The 15,679-nt window shown below is 37.3% G+C and overlaps 1 protein-coding gene across 14 annotated transcripts in view; it reads right to left on the bottom strand.

Annotated features, from left to right (window-relative positions):
* MAP2 (microtubule associated protein 2) overlaps window positions 1–15,679 on the bottom strand; it is a 101,498-nt gene that overhangs the window by 67,236 nt on the left and 18,583 nt on the right. For 13 of the 14 annotated variants that reach the window (XM_040641279.1, XM_040641278.1, XM_008687453.2 and 10 more), the window contains exon 1: window positions 6,847–7,297. In XM_040641279.1, the coding sequence (XP_040497213.1) occupies window positions 6,847–7,162 (316 nt within the window). In that variant the 5' untranslated portion in view covers window positions 7,163–7,297. Of the gene's footprint in view, window positions 1–6,846; window positions 7,298–15,679 lie in introns of those variants that run through there. The other variant, XM_040641253.1, reaches the window with a different exon arrangement.

Genomic DNA, 15,679 nt, shown 5'->3' on the forward strand with positions numbered 1-15,679 from the left:
GATAAAATCTTGGAAAATACAGGATCAGGAGGGAGGGTCAAGTAAGAAAATAACAATGATAATTAAATTATATTTACATTTAAAAACAAGCCAGACAGAATTTTACAAGAAGGTCTGAATTGTTCTTAGCTCAAATCTGTTGCAATGATTAAGATCAAACTCAATAAAACAATTTTTCAAAGTGTCAGTGGACCAAAGAGAATGATAAAACACCTTTTATTTTAGTGCTTATGGTTGTGATTCTGACACTTAGTGTAAAACGAGATGGTAAAGAAACGAGACTGATTTCTAGCAAGTGCATGGGAGGAATTTTCTGGAAGAATATACATGAGAGTAAATGTGTATGCAAATTAATCTTAGTTTTTAAATATCATATTACATTGTGTTAGATAGAGCCTTGCTCTTCACAACTGGAAGTGTTTGTAGGCAATTAAAATTCCAAGGAACAAAAACATGTTTTAATTTGTTGAGTCATTGGGTTTAATTAAAAGAAGTCTAGAGAAACCAAGTTTTCCTTATATTTTGATTCAGAATTATTGGCTTAAGACAAACCTCATCCTACTTTAAGACTTGTGCTGAAGAGCAAAGATAGATGTGAAGTGGATTTTTATAGGAAGAACTACCTTATATATAACTGCACATTTAAGTAAACAACATTATCCGGTGCCTGTCTTTTCCTCCACTTTGTAAAAACACTTTAAGCTGTAGCTAGCAATATCTACTATATATAAGCTCACATTTTAACCAAGAGTAAGAGATGCAGTTCTTACTATAATGTCCATGTAAGTTAACTCTCAGTTAGGTACAGACTCTTCTCTTTACAAACAAGACAAGCCACATAGTATAATTGAAGCTAATACCCCAAATCTGCTTCAGATGGTATAGAGACCACACAGGACAAAGTACACATGACAAATACAAACCTGGTGGAATTTGCCCTTTTTATCAATCCTTGTCTTTCTTACTCTTTCTAGCCTCAGACGCCTAGCGGTTCAAAGGAAAAAAACTGACAAGATCCCCATTTTCTGTACTCATCCATTGTCGCCGCCAGGCCCAGACGCTTCGCAGTGAGGCCGTGTGCTTTTCTGCAGATCCAGCCTTGAATGCTAAATAACTCTGCTCTGCACACTCCTCTCTCTCTGCGGAGCGCAGGGAAATGGCAGCTAGAGCAATGAGTGGTTGCCATGGCAACAAGGAAAGGAAAATCTGCAACCTCTTGCATTGTTAGGCCTGTGTGTTTATTTGCCTTGCGGAGTGGTGCAGATGGCTTTAGTCGTGTCATAGGAGAAATGGTTCTGTACTTTTTTGGCTCTGCGTATATTAATATAATATCATATACAATATGCCATATTTTAAATGGGATGATGACTCCTATTAGTGAATCTCAAATCTGGGAATGGAGGCGGGAAGGATGAAAGAGGAAAGAAAAGGCAGGTTCAAATTTTCTAAGACTGGAAGGGGAAACAGAGAGAAGCTTAAAGGTATATTCAGCTTTTGCACAGGAATGATGACAAACTTTTCCTCCATCATATATTTTTAAGCTGAAACTTACAATTCCAGCAACAATACATGTACATATCTGAGTATGTTCACCGTTTGGCTGCCTGAGTTATGGGGATGTGAAAGGGCAGGTTAAGACTTCCAAAGGCACAGCTCCACTGGTAAGTTCTGGAAAAGCGATAGTGTGGAAGACCTTTTCCAGATCTCACTGCTTCAGGAGGGAGTAGACCTGAATAGGACCCCCAGAATGCTGGGAAAACAAAGCAGTCTTGGGGATCTGGGTGAGGGAGGTAACTGAGGTTATGTTCTTTAATCTTTAAATTTATTCCAAGAGATAGCTGATATTGGCTGTTGATGATCACAAAGGCACTTTATACTCTGACTGGTGTTTCCTACTCATGTTGAAAGCATTGTACCTTAGGACAGTCAAAATCACAGAAGCATGATTTTCAATACTTCAATTTGTGGCATCTACACACTTCTGAGAACCCCCTCCTTTCCTGCTCCACTCATACTGAAGAACGAGACTAAAGCATGGTTTTCTGTCGTGCTTCAGGGTCCATGGATGTGGCTGTTCTACAACAGAAGGGGCTATAATTGAGAGCTGTGACAGCTGGCTGTGCTGTTCTGGATCTGGCAGTGTGGGGTAGTGGACAGCACCCGGGTCTGGGCAGCGGGGGGCCTGCAGGCCAGTTGTAGTCATGTGATCTCGGATGGGTGACTACACCTGTAAAGAGGAGGGCTGTGAAAGGTGGTCTCACTTACTGGTTTCTTCCAGTTCTCTCCTTTTTTTTTTTTTTTTTAAAGATTTTATTTATTTATTTGACAGAGACAGAGAGAGTGAGCACACACAAGCGGGGAGAGCAGCAGAGGGAGAGAGAGGAGCGGGCTCTCTGTTGAGGAGGGAGCCCCACGTGGGGCCTGATCACAGGACCCTGGCACCATGACCTGAGCCGAAGGTGGATGCTTTACCCACTGAGACACCCAGTTGCCTCCTTCCAGTTATTTTGATAGGATTGCTAATGTGAGTTTGGGCCCCACCCTCAGATAAGAAACTTCAAGGTAGAGCTCCTCACTTTCACTCAGAGTTGGAACTCTGGGGGTACCAAATGTGGTCCTCTTGCTTTCTTCAACAATATTAAGGTGGAAAATAGAGGAAAGGTTTATTATAAGCCTGTTATGATTCATGCTTTGGAAGACAATTTAAAAATGACTGCTTTAAAACAAACAAAAAGCAGAAAGAGACTTATAAATACAGAGAACTGATAGTAGCCAAAGGGAATGAGGCAGAGGGAAGGGGCAAAATGGATGAAGGGGAGAGGGAGGTTTAGGTTTCCAGTTACGGAATGAATAAGTCATGGGAATAAAAGGCAGAGCCTAGGGAACATCGTGAGTGGCACCGTAATAGCATTGCATGGTGACAGATGGGACCTACACTTGTGGGAAGCAGAGCACAACGTACAGAGAAGTTGAATCACTATGTTGTACACCTGAAACTAAAGTAACGTTGTGTGTCAGCTATACTTCAATAAAAAAATAAATTAAAAAAAATGATGTTTTTGGTCTCATAATAATAGCTTTCCTAAGTGACTAGATTCTCAATGGTTTCTCATTTCTTTTTGGGGGGCTTTTTTTGGCATGACTTCTAAAAAGGGTATTTTAGTGAATAAATGGAAGACAAATTCTCAAAGTATCAAAAGTTATGCTACAACAGGTGAGCAAATAATTCTGTCTACTTTTCTATGGATTAGCCTTAAATTGCGAGGAAAGAGATGAAATCTAGAAGAGGAATCCATAAAGAAATAGAATTTAAAATATCGCCTTCTAGAATTCCCTTCTCCCCTCTTCCCCCAGTCTCAGCACACAGGATCAAAGATAACCTGCCTATGCACTTGCATATGTAAAAATCAAAAATTATTATGGCCCAGAAATGAAGGTGAACATTGAAAAGGGTAGGTGAGAGAGGACAAGGTCAGATCTTTGGTTGAAGTAAGCCCTCCTGACGAAGGGGGGAGGGAGATGCAGTAATTACGTTGCATTTATTATGTGATTTTGCTTTTAGAGATGAATAAAAATGAACAACCTTGGGGATAAATTTGTTTCTAACAATGAAGAGGGACTATAGCAAAGTAGGAGAGGATAAGAAAGATCTTTGGATTCAACCATGGTGGCCTGGCCACCACAATGTATAGCTCAAGACCCAGTGTTACTGGAAAATGTGCCATGTTAACAGTGTCCTGAGAAGTATCTTTTCTACGGGAAAAATGCAATGTACTGATACATCACATGTGAATGGTAAAAGAGGAGGCTAATGTATTGCTCCTCTGGTCCTCTTTAAAATTATCACCTTGAAATATAATGCCAGCTCATGCTAGTGATCCCTACCATCAAAGGATAGCATTTTTAAAGACCATATTTCAGATTTAAGAACACTTTTTACTGGGAATGATTTTTGTTTGTGAAACAGTTATGTATAAACCACCAATAATAAAAGGTACTGTTTTATTAAGCTAAAGTTTGGAGAGAAATCTAATTGCACATTAACTTATCACTGGAACATCCTCTGTAGGTATGAGGAGACAATACTGTACACTTTTCCTTTCCCGCAGCTTTTCACATTGTATGGACTTAATACATGGCCTGTTATTTCTGGAGGGAGGTTATTTAAAATCACACCCTAGTTTGGATTGCACACCTTACTCTGGTAACCCACAGCTGGCTGTTCACAACTTTCGTCACTATGAACATACATATAGAACTTCTGGAGTCAGAGTCTCAAAGGTAACATAAGATTCATGAGAAATATGATGAATTGAATTCAAGATTAACTCTGGATGATCCTGAACCCATAAATTAAAAGAAACATCTGTTAATCTCTTTTTAATTTATATTACTTTCTCAGAGAAACAGGTGAAGACACACTGATCTGGCAAAGAGATTTTTCTGATGCTCTTAAATACTTAATTAAGACCACTGAAAAGAAATAGTGAGTGATGTTGGCTCTTCACTGCTTGACCGAGCATGCACAGTGACTTTTTTCTTTTGTGTATTACAAGCTTCTATCATCATCTGCAAGATTCAACTGGTAAGATAAGACTTTTCATTCGTTTTCACCATTAATTTGAAAAGGACTTTCTTTTTTCTTTTGTGTTCATTCATGCACTCATGCATTCACTCATTCATCAACATATCTTAATTAATCACATGAAGTGTAATGTCAGGTGTTGCAGGACAGGATGATGAGAAAAATCTTGGCCTATCACGTTATCTCTTGCCTTTCCCACAGTCATCTTGCTCCAGTCTGTCCTCATCTCCTCATGCCTCAATTTCTTCAAAACCTTCCTCGTTAGTTGTCCTTACACCCAAGTCCCACCCTGTTCAAGCCGTATTACACTCCGCTGTAGAAAAAGATGCCTTGATCAAGAGTGCCCTGTTGTCCATATTGACATGACTACCACCACCACCAATAACAATAATGGTACTTAACAGATGTTGTTCTTTGATCTGTTGACTTTGTACACTTTACCATCTCATTTAACCCTCATTTTGACCATGAAAGGCAAAAATAACATTTTTATTTCAGTCGTATCCACAGTTTCTTGCTAATGGGGCATATGTGTCTGTTGAGCACTGCATAGCTTCTCAAATGCTTGAATTAGATTGCACACTCACTCTCCTCTCCTGTTCTACATGAATTTCTCCAGGGTACCTGCTTCCTATCACAGCAGCTGCCGAAAACCCGACTTCGCATTGATAAGTCTTAAAAAGGAATGTGGTGTGATCAAATGTTGAAACTGTGAACTATCTTGAGGTCAGGCGGTGTTTACGGATGCTGAGTATCACTGTGTTTCCCTTTGAGCAATTAAAATCCTCTGCTACCCCCCTGTGAGTTTGCTGTGACTTCTCCAGATGCTTCTGTGCACAATTTGGGAAATTTGGTCCTATGGAGAAATGATCCCTCTTCAACGCTGCCTTTCTATACTTTTGGCACGGAACACACTGTGTGTCACACTTGAAGTGTGTGCACAGGTCTCATGCCTGCTCCTGGATCCTCTGCTCTGTGAAGTTCCTTGCACGAGCCCTAGCACAGAAGTGGGCACACCTTGCATGTCGAAAACGCTCAATAGTAGTTTATTGAATGAGGGGATTAAAAAAATTACACTATGTCCTTATGTAATTGCTCCCCAGTGATTCGAGATGCCTTTAATCGTACCCCACTGAAATTTAAATATATTTTTTGAACAAAGCGTACAGTTGAGAAGTGTTGCTGACTAATAGATGGAGTGCAGGAAACCAGGGTTTGAATAAGGAAGGGATGACTTTGAAGGGGGCATAGCCTTCCTTGTTAACTTGTAGTTTACCTACTCTTTCTGGAGCAGCATGTCCTCAAGTCACTGTGTTCAAACACATTATATTCTGATTACAGAAAAAAGGAAAATAATGGTAAAGAATACAGTGCAGGTGAGTGTTTCTTGATGTTGTTAATGGTATATAATGACTATGCAATCCATGATGATATTATCAATGACAGGGTAAAGAGGACGACTGGTAGAAATTATACTTTAAAAGTAAGTACTTAAGAGTAAATCAAATTATGTTCTCCTTCAAGCATCTGTACTAATAGTTCTTACAAAGCTCTCTGAAGAAGTATGTGTGTGTTTGTTTCCTTTCCTTCTCTCTCTTTTTCTAAGATTTTATTTTTTTATTTTTTATTTATTTTTATTATGTTCAGTTAGCTACCATATAGTACATCATTAGTTTTTGAGTGTTCAACAATTCATCAGTTGCGTATGACTCCCAGAGATTTTATCTTTTTAAAGTAATCTCTACACCCAACATGGGGCTTGAACTCGCAACCCCAATATCAAGAGTCGTATGCTCCACGAACTGAGCCAGCCAGGCACCCCAATCTCTCTTTTTTTTTCTTAAAGGCTGGGAGACAGACTCCAAATTGCTTTCTGCCTGCAAAAGTAAACATGTTTCTATTTAGTCAATCAGATTTAGGTCTAATATTATTCCAGGGAATCAATAAGTAACTATTTGTGAAATTTTCTTTCAATGAGTTAAAATGCTGACAGTTGGTAGCAAAACATACACACACTGAGCCATTTGTCTATTAAAGTGGTAAAAACTAAATAGGGAGATGAGATGAAGAATACAACAAATTTGGGGGAACGTTGGGCTAGTTCCCAAGATTTTTCTCTTCTTTTGGTGTCTATTTCCCCTGACTGACTGCAATTTCAGTCCTAGCACTAGTGAAAGAAGATCACTGCAGTAAATTAATTCACTTTCAGATGAAACAGACTTCAAAGCACAAAGCCTGGGGACAGAGGAGCCCTTAGTTACCTGCTGTTTCTCTGTCAGCTGAGGTCAGCTCTCCGTTGATTCCATTCTCTTTGGTATCTGAATAGGTGCTCTGTGACCCATGTTCTCCAAAGGCGCCCTCTTCATCCTCCCTGTATGGGAATCCATTGGCGCTTCGGACAAGTCCTTCCCCTGCCCCGCCTTGATCCTTCATCTCAGGTGGGTGTGGGTGTGCGGATGCCTCTGTTAGTTGAGCTGAGGTCCAGTGAGGCGCCTTCGCTTCATCTTTCCGATCATCTGCCATTCTTCCACGCCCTGTGACCTCTCCTGGGATTGGAATCAGAAACATAGTAGCCATCACTTTGGGAAAATCTGATCTGATATGACTCTTACTAAGACACGGGAAACTTAAAGCAAACTCAACGGTTATTTATGGCTGAAAAACCATGCTTAATAATCCACTGTTAATATCAAGCAAATAATTGTTGTTAATACCTGGGTTTTTAACAGATCTTTTCTGGGCTATCTATTCCTTTATTATATGACCACCAACAATTTACATATGTATATATTTAAACTAGTGTTTGGCATTTAAGGATATATCTGACGTTCACTGACATATGATATTGACTGTACAGTAGAGTCGAAGAATCCTTCAGGACAGGGGAAACTGCAGCATGAGGAAATTGGGTATAAAAAGGTAAGAAAAGAAATGGCTAAGGGGAAATGATAAATTAGGGAAGATTACTCCAAGTACTCTTTTAAAAACACAACTCCCCCCAAGCCCTAGAAAAGACGATGTCTAGCATATTAGTCCGTTCCGTTTCAAAGGTGTTCAATTCAAACCAGAGATGGATATGTTTTCTTGGATGCTGAATATTAAAAGATAGTTTTGACTTAATTTTTCAGCAAGCTTTCCTAAACCCTATTTACAGATTAATAGTATATATAGATATACTAAGATTTTCTCTTAGTATAAATCTTATATGGAGAAAGAATAAAAAATACAGTATTAGGCCCACATCCTACCTTATAATGTTATTTCACAGCTAAGTCAAATCAGATCTGGAGAAGTTAAGTCACTGACATAGACCAGGTAGCTGTAAATTATAGTAAAGTTTGAATAAGTCATGGAGTGGGTGTTCTGCACACGGTAAGCGAATGACTGCTAATGCGTGGCCTTCACTTCCACGCTGATGCCACTAGGTTTAGAGATGTAGCCCAGAAAGTGATTCATCACTCAGTTCTAGAAAGCTGTTGCCAGCAATGTAGTCTCATGGATGGCCTATTGTCCCCAAACTGAGGATAATGACAGAGGCAATGACGGTCTCTGACAGAAACGAAACACTTTCCTGTTTTCAAAAACAGCAGCTCAAGTAAAAAACTCCAAACAAAATTGTATTAAAACAAATCTACTTCCTGTTACTAGCTCTGTTTAGGGACATCACAAATAAATTAAGCTATGAACAAAGTAAGCTTTCCTACAGGGTTCCTAACAAGGATTTGTCTTTTTTATTTTTTTTAAATACTGAATTTCAATGCTTTCCTCAGGTTCTCATTCTAGCTTTCTATTAATTCCAGGAAGAGCTAGATAACTCATTTAAACTACCTTGACTAAAATACCAAGCCTCTCCCCAAATTGCTTTTCATAAGGGTTCTATTTAGTGTCCCTAATAACATATTTAAAAAGGATAGAAGTTTAGCTTTTATTATTAATTTATTAAAAAGATTTTGTTTATTTATTTGAGAGAGAGAGAGAGCAGAGTGAGAGAGAAAAAGCAGGAGCACAGGGAGGGGCAGAGGGAGAAGCAGACTTCCAATTGAGCAGAGAGCCCAACTCGATCCAAAGATGCTGGGATCATGACCTGAGCTGAAGGCAGGCGCTTAAGCTATAGGAACAAGAGCCTGAAAGCGTGGTGAGTACAACAAGAGTTACTTGCAAATCTGTCTCCAGGTACTATACAGGACTGAAAGAATGTTCCAAGGCAGACATGGCTAATGTCTAAGACGTGGATGCCCAACGGGAGGAGTGTACCCTCAGAATTCAGCACTCCATATATATATCTGGAAACTCTAGTTCATCCTTATAAAGATGATTCTGCAATGTTCTAGACTGCATTCTGACATTGTCTTCCAGTCAAATATCAAAGGATCACATTCAGGAGTCTAAGGACTGTATTTTTACTGAGCTGTTGTGTCATCTTCATATGTCTAATGGACCAAAGAAATATCTAGATTCCAATTGTGACCTTTGTATTTGAGACCCTGGCTCAGCATCCTTATCTTTACATGCTTTGGTTTCTTTATATTTCTTTTCCCAAAATAGCTTAATAAAAATTTCCATATTCTTACGTTGTCCAATCTATTTTGCATGCTGAGTGAATACGTGTAAATAGGAAGTTTCCCTAAAAGAAGTACATGCCTTGTTAATGCCACTTAAAAAAAAATTAATGGGTTTTAATTTTAGAACACTTTCAGATTTACAGAAATATTAAACAGATAGTACAAAGAGTTCCCATGCACCCCTGTATACAATTTCCTGTTACTAAAATCTTACCTCAGTATGGTATATTAGTTATAATTAATTAAAAATATTAACACATTATTATTAGTTGAAGTCCATAGTTTACTTAGATTACCTTAATTTTAGCAATTTCCTTTTTATGTTGTTGTTCTAGAATTCTATCCTGCAAACATTAATATTTCTTTTCATGTTTCTTTAGGTTTCCTTTGGCTGTGAGAATTTCTCAGTCTTTCCTTGTTTTTGATGACCTTGAAAAATACTGGTCAGGTATAGATAGAATAATTCTTCTATTGAAATGTGTCTGATGTATTTTCACGATTAGTTTGGGGTTGTGTTTTGGGGAGGAAGACTGTTAGTGCTAAAATGCTCAAATTAGCTTGAGAAATGCTGAGTTTAGGGGCTTGTATAACTTGAGCTTTCTGAGCTTTTGATACACTACTGGAATTTTGGAATCTCAGGAAGGGGCAGTGATGTCCAAAGCATTCCAACCAATTGGCCATAGAAAACTTTTTCTAATGCCATGTTTATTAACACGTCCAAAAGGATTTGGGAAATGCTTAGGTTTGCATTTTAGCCTTTGTTTAATGCTGAGAGTCCTAGCCACAGATCTTCAAAGTAAAAAAATAATATAAACACCCAAACTCCCAGCTAAAATCGGCAGTTTTTCCCCCCAGGGCTCTTTGGAAAAGATCTGTCAGTGACAAAAAAATCCTCACCTTGAACCTAAAAAAACAATGCCTGACTGGGGAAGAGTATCACTTGGTAACCATCCACTTAAAATGTTAAGATACTTTGTTTTCAAAATACCAGGCATTTAAAACGTAAATTCCTTAATGGTCAATGCTTTAGAGTTTTGGATTCTTTTCAATTAATCAATAAAAGCTCATTGTGGAAAACGAAAGAGCTGGCTGGCCATGCTGCTTTAATTAATATCAGAGGTACCAATACAATGAGTCAATTACCTAAAATGCATCATCTGACTTCCTGATAAGACTTAAAATAATACACTTTAAAATGCTTGCAGATTAATCAGACATCATTTTCTAATTTGTCAGTATTAGAAATGTACACAGTCTAACCATCTATTAAGTGACAATCATTTGAGGAGATCTTAAGCTATAATCAGCATTGCTCTGACAAAACTACTTTGACAGAAAATAAGATTTGGAAAGATTTTCATCTGCTCTACTGAAAAGCTGCTGGAATCAAAGGAGACACTCTTTGACCACACTCACTTATAATCACAACATGGTATTATTAAAATACCACCCATTCATGGTAAATTTCACTTAAATTCCTAATCAATGTTTTGGCGTCATAAATTATCTCCACTCTTCACAATGGTATTACAATATAGCTAACTGTGATCACAGGGTCCTTTAATTTCTTCTTCCTGATGTACAGTAGTACTTTTACCTGAATCTCCCTGAAAACTGTGAATGTAGTATGGAAGAAGATAAGAAAGCTGAGATAAACGCTAATCCCCTCCAAACCTATAAAAGGAAACTTGTGAGGTACCAGGAATTGTAACATTCCATTCCTACTGTGTAATAAGAAAGACTCTCCTCTTTCCATATCGTAAAAGATCACAGATCCTAATATCGTAAAAGATCACAGATCCTAACTGTGTTTAACAGCTGAACAGCTCTGGGGGTCTACCACACAATCATCTGGTTTGATTATTAAACTGAAAAGCTACCTGAATTCTTCCCTCCACCTCCCTTCCAACAGTCTAGTTTGATAATGTGGGCAAGGAAATTATTAAGTTGAAAAGAAATGTACTAAGTCCAAGACACTGATTTCCAATTTATAAAAATTTGCAGTTGGACTCTTACCTGGTAGGGATAAACACAAATGCCAGTATTAATGGGGATACAGCTATCTGTAATGAGGATTTTTAAAAAAGAGATCTGAGAGGTTAAAATTTCTTGTTATATCAGAATGAGATATCTCACTTGACTTGATCATGTCACTGCTATTATGCTGCATATTCGTCTCAATTAAGATACACAGTTGGAACGAAAGCTGAGAGAAGATCTTGTAGGACCAGAAATGTCAGTTGTGGACTTGAGCGGTAACCTGCAATCTTTGCTACCTTTTTTTTTTTTTTTTTAAGATTTTATTTATTCATTTTATTTTAGAGAGAGAGAGTGCGAGCAGGGGGAGGAGCAGAGGGGGAGGGAGAAAGACTGTTAAGTAGACCCCGGGCTGAGTGTGGAGTGCAAGTGGGACTTGATCCAAGGACCCGGAGATCACCACCCTAGCCAAAACCAAGAGTCCCATGTTTAACTGACCAAGCCACCCAGACGTCCCCTGGGTGTCTTGATCTTTGCTCTTGATCAAGAGCAAAAGATTGCTCTTGATCAAAATTCCAGTTTTTAAAATTCCAGTTCTTAAAATTCTAGCTTTTTCCCTCAATAAACCTTCAGTCTGTTCTCTCAATCTAATGCTCCTTGGCAAAAGCACACATGCTTTCATCCCAGTGGTTAAGCCACTGATCATGGCTACACTCTAATTCATTTCTTTGATGACTAATTATAAAAAAGTAAGATTCATTAGTATTTGGCAATCTGTCATTAACTTTTGATTCTCAGGCTACGAGCCAAATGATATGGCTTGGCATGGATTAGATTTCTAACCTTTTGAAGATTCAACGTATATCACCTTATATTAAAACCAGAACGAAAACAGTCTTTCTAAAGATCAAATTCCCAGTTGAAATGGTATATGGATTAATTCCTTGTCTATTTACTTATGTAAAATTATTCAATTTTGTTTTGAGGTAGATGTGACGCATAGATGTTTTAATGCTGCTGACTAAAATGACTACTTTTCCACATATTGAGTAGAAGGTTTTTAGTACCATGAATCAGGAGCCTTATAAGTAGTCAAATCTCTTGGATAATTACAGTTAAGAAATCCCAAGAAAGAGAAGAGATATACAAGTAAAGGAGTAGAAGGAACAACAGCAACAACGAAAAGGAACAGAAAAAAATTAAATAGCTAACTTCACATAAAACATGTCTGTATGGCAAAACATTGCATGGTTTGGGATAGATATATTCCAATTTTTAATTATTTAATAAATAGAAAAATTTATATCTAATATGATAATATAGGCTCTTGGAGATACATTCTGTAGCTTATGGATGGGTGTATTAGTTAACACCACTATTATTTATCAGATTTCTAGAATATTGATTGCAATATCAATAATTAGATTTCTCCTATATTGAGATTCTATTGTATTTAAATGTATCTGCTTTTCAAACTGTCCAGGCCTAAGACTGTAATGCTCTGTTTCAAAACACTGGGATTTTACTTAAGTATCTATCCAGATATTTACATGAACTCATATATTATCTATATAGCTATTTTTTCCTTTGAGAAAAAATTGGGACTTGCCCACAGGCAAACCAAAAGTCTGCCTCTAATTCTGTAAAACCACTCTTGGAAACACTGCCTTTTGTGATATCCCTTGCACAAGGATATACAAAATAAATTAATTTATATTGGAATTTAGAAATAAGATGTATATTTTGCCAATTTTTGATATTTCTTAGACAATCAAGTAATGTATCACTTCCCACATCTTCCTTTAATTACTAGGAACTTTAATGCTTAGCTGCAGTATTTACCCCATTCTAAGACTTTGGTACTATGTTCTGTTTCTTATTTTATATATAATTTAATTGTAAAACTTATCAAATCTTTTCTGAAATGAGGCAGAATATATATTATAAATAAATAATAACTGTACCTATTGCCTTCTAACAATTAATTTTAAGGTATCACTCTTTTAAGAAAATTATGTATTATTATTTAGCACACAGTAGTTCTCACGTTATCCCTCATGTATGTAAAGTAAATAAAATACAAAATAGACTTAAATTTTTTTCCACACAAAATATTTATAAGACCTTACTTAATATTCTAGATCTTTCAGATAGCTAATAGGTTAGCAAACTCTCATGGCAAATATGATTTCTTGGAAAAACTAACATTACTTAGTTTTTTTAAAAATAGTATTTCTCTCTCTCTCTCCTTTTTTTAAAGATTTTATTTATTTATTTGAGAGAGAGAGAGCACGCACAAGTGGGTGGAGGGGCGGAGGGAGAGGAAGAAACAGACTCCCCACTGATCAGGGAGCCCAATGAGGGGCCTGATCCCAGGACCCTGGCATCATGACCTGAGACGAAGGCAGACACTTAACCGACTGAGCCACCCAGGCGCCCCATTAAAAAATTGTATTTCTCTTTTATCTATCTTCCCTAGAATACTCTTTCTATTACCATCCAAGAAAATGTTGCTAATAAGTGAATTGTAACTTGACTTATTATATTGGAGGTGGCCAAAAACCACACGTTTGTTGGTTCTCCCTAATGGTTTAATATGTGCACATTAAAACTTAATACATTTAAAGACTGGTTTAAAAAGAGGCATTTTCATCTGGACTTTCATCTATCATTGGACTACCGGAATATTGGACTACTAGAATATTGTACATGTAAAAAAAATAGTTTGATTAAATTCTGATAGTTCCTATACTTTGTGTTCTTTAGAGCAAGTAGCACATAGATATATTTACTTAAGTGTATCAAACAGAAGTTCCTGAGTGTATATGCCCCGAGGGCTTGCAGATAGAAGAAAATAAGGTACAACTGTCACATTTTCTCCACTATTTTAAGGGAAGAAATAAAAACTAAGCAGAAACACCTAGAAGAAAATGTCCCTGACAGTTCCATTGTCTTCCTGAGCTACGGATGAATTCTTTTCTCAGGGCTAAAGATGCAATGCAGAGACACATTGTACTAAAAAAAGAAACCATTTTCTGATTTTGTACCTACTTAGTTGGAGGTTTTCATATTTCTCTTTCAAAGTCTGAAAAGGGTCATGCAAAAGTAAGATGTACATAACTAACACAGGAGAGTAATATAAAAACCGGGAAAAATGCCACTTAGTCTTCAGATGGGTTTCAAATATTTGTTAAATGCTGAATTAATTAATCATCAATCCCCTACCTCGAGATAAATACATGGAAAAACGTTCTGACAGCTATGGATGTCTGGCCAACCCTAGCTCACTGGGTGAGAAGAGAATGATTTTGAATCTAATTTTCAGACATGGTAGCTTCAGATTTAAGTTCTAATTCCAGGTGCACCCTGGTGCTCTAATGGTTAGGAGTTGACATTCTCTCAAGTTCTAACTCCATTGAAGGGCATGTAAAAAATGACACCCAAGTGCAATGAATAACTAGACCTGAGTAAGACCTAGTATACATAAGAGAGACCATGTGACATGTAAGTTTAGAAATATCTTTAAGATAAACTATTCTATCCCATTTCAGAAAAGGTACTTACATCATGAAACTGACACAGTCTTTGGCAATCACCCACTCCAATGTACCTTAAATTGTTGTCAGCCAGTTACCTCTGATATTGATCTGATAATTAGAATTTCTGGGAGGGGGGGTTTGGAAATTGTTTTAACAAGTTCAACAGGTGATTCTGATACACTAAAGTTTGGAGACTCATGCTTTCAGGAAATCCTGCTGCACAGGATTTCAGAAAAGAACAGGGAGTGACAGAAATACACACACGAATCACCCTGTAGCATAACTGAAGTAAAAGGTTGAGACAATAATCTCGATAGGTCACAGGTCATTCTCACATATAGAGGCTGAAGCTTTCACTTCCTCAGTCTAGTACATTTACGAGGAGGCAATCGGGTCCAATCACAGGACTGACTGCTTTTAGCTTCCTGGGAATATGCCAGTTTGCTGTTGTCTAATCCTACTTGAGGGAGACAGAAATATCTCAGAAGAATGGTTAAAATTGCCCATTGTTTGTGGTAAAATCTACTTTGTATTTTGAAGGCAGTAACTTGTCCTCAGTCGGTCTATCCACATCTTCAAACGCTCTTTAGAATATTTATTTTAGATACTCCTTGGTATTCAATTTAATGGTTTAGGATAAAAGCACATTTGCTTAAAATATTTTGAACCCAGTCATAATTTTCTTTATCCATTAGACCATTTTAGAAATGGATGAAGGGTAATAAACATGTTGTGAATATGTGATATTCTGAACTAGCAAAGTTCTCAAGGAAGTAATTGAATGTTTTAATATCTAGATAATTTAGATACATGCTGAAAATGTCACTTAGTAGAGTAGAACTTTTTCTCTCAGGATTCCCATATAACCACAAACCTCACTGTTTTTCTTTGGATTACGATATTAAAAAGATCACAAAGCACAGAAATAGTCACTGATTATAGTTATTACTAGGCAACATTAAATACTCTCAAAAATTGGCAAAAGGAGAAACAATGAAAACTTGGAAAATCTAAAG

The sequence above is a fragment of the Ursus maritimus genome, unplaced genomic scaffold (assembly GCF_017311325.1).
Source record: "Ursus maritimus isolate PB19 unplaced genomic scaffold, ASM1731132v1 scaffold_1, whole genome shotgun sequence".
Lineage (NCBI taxonomy): Eukaryota > Metazoa > Chordata > Mammalia > Carnivora > Ursidae > Ursus > Ursus maritimus.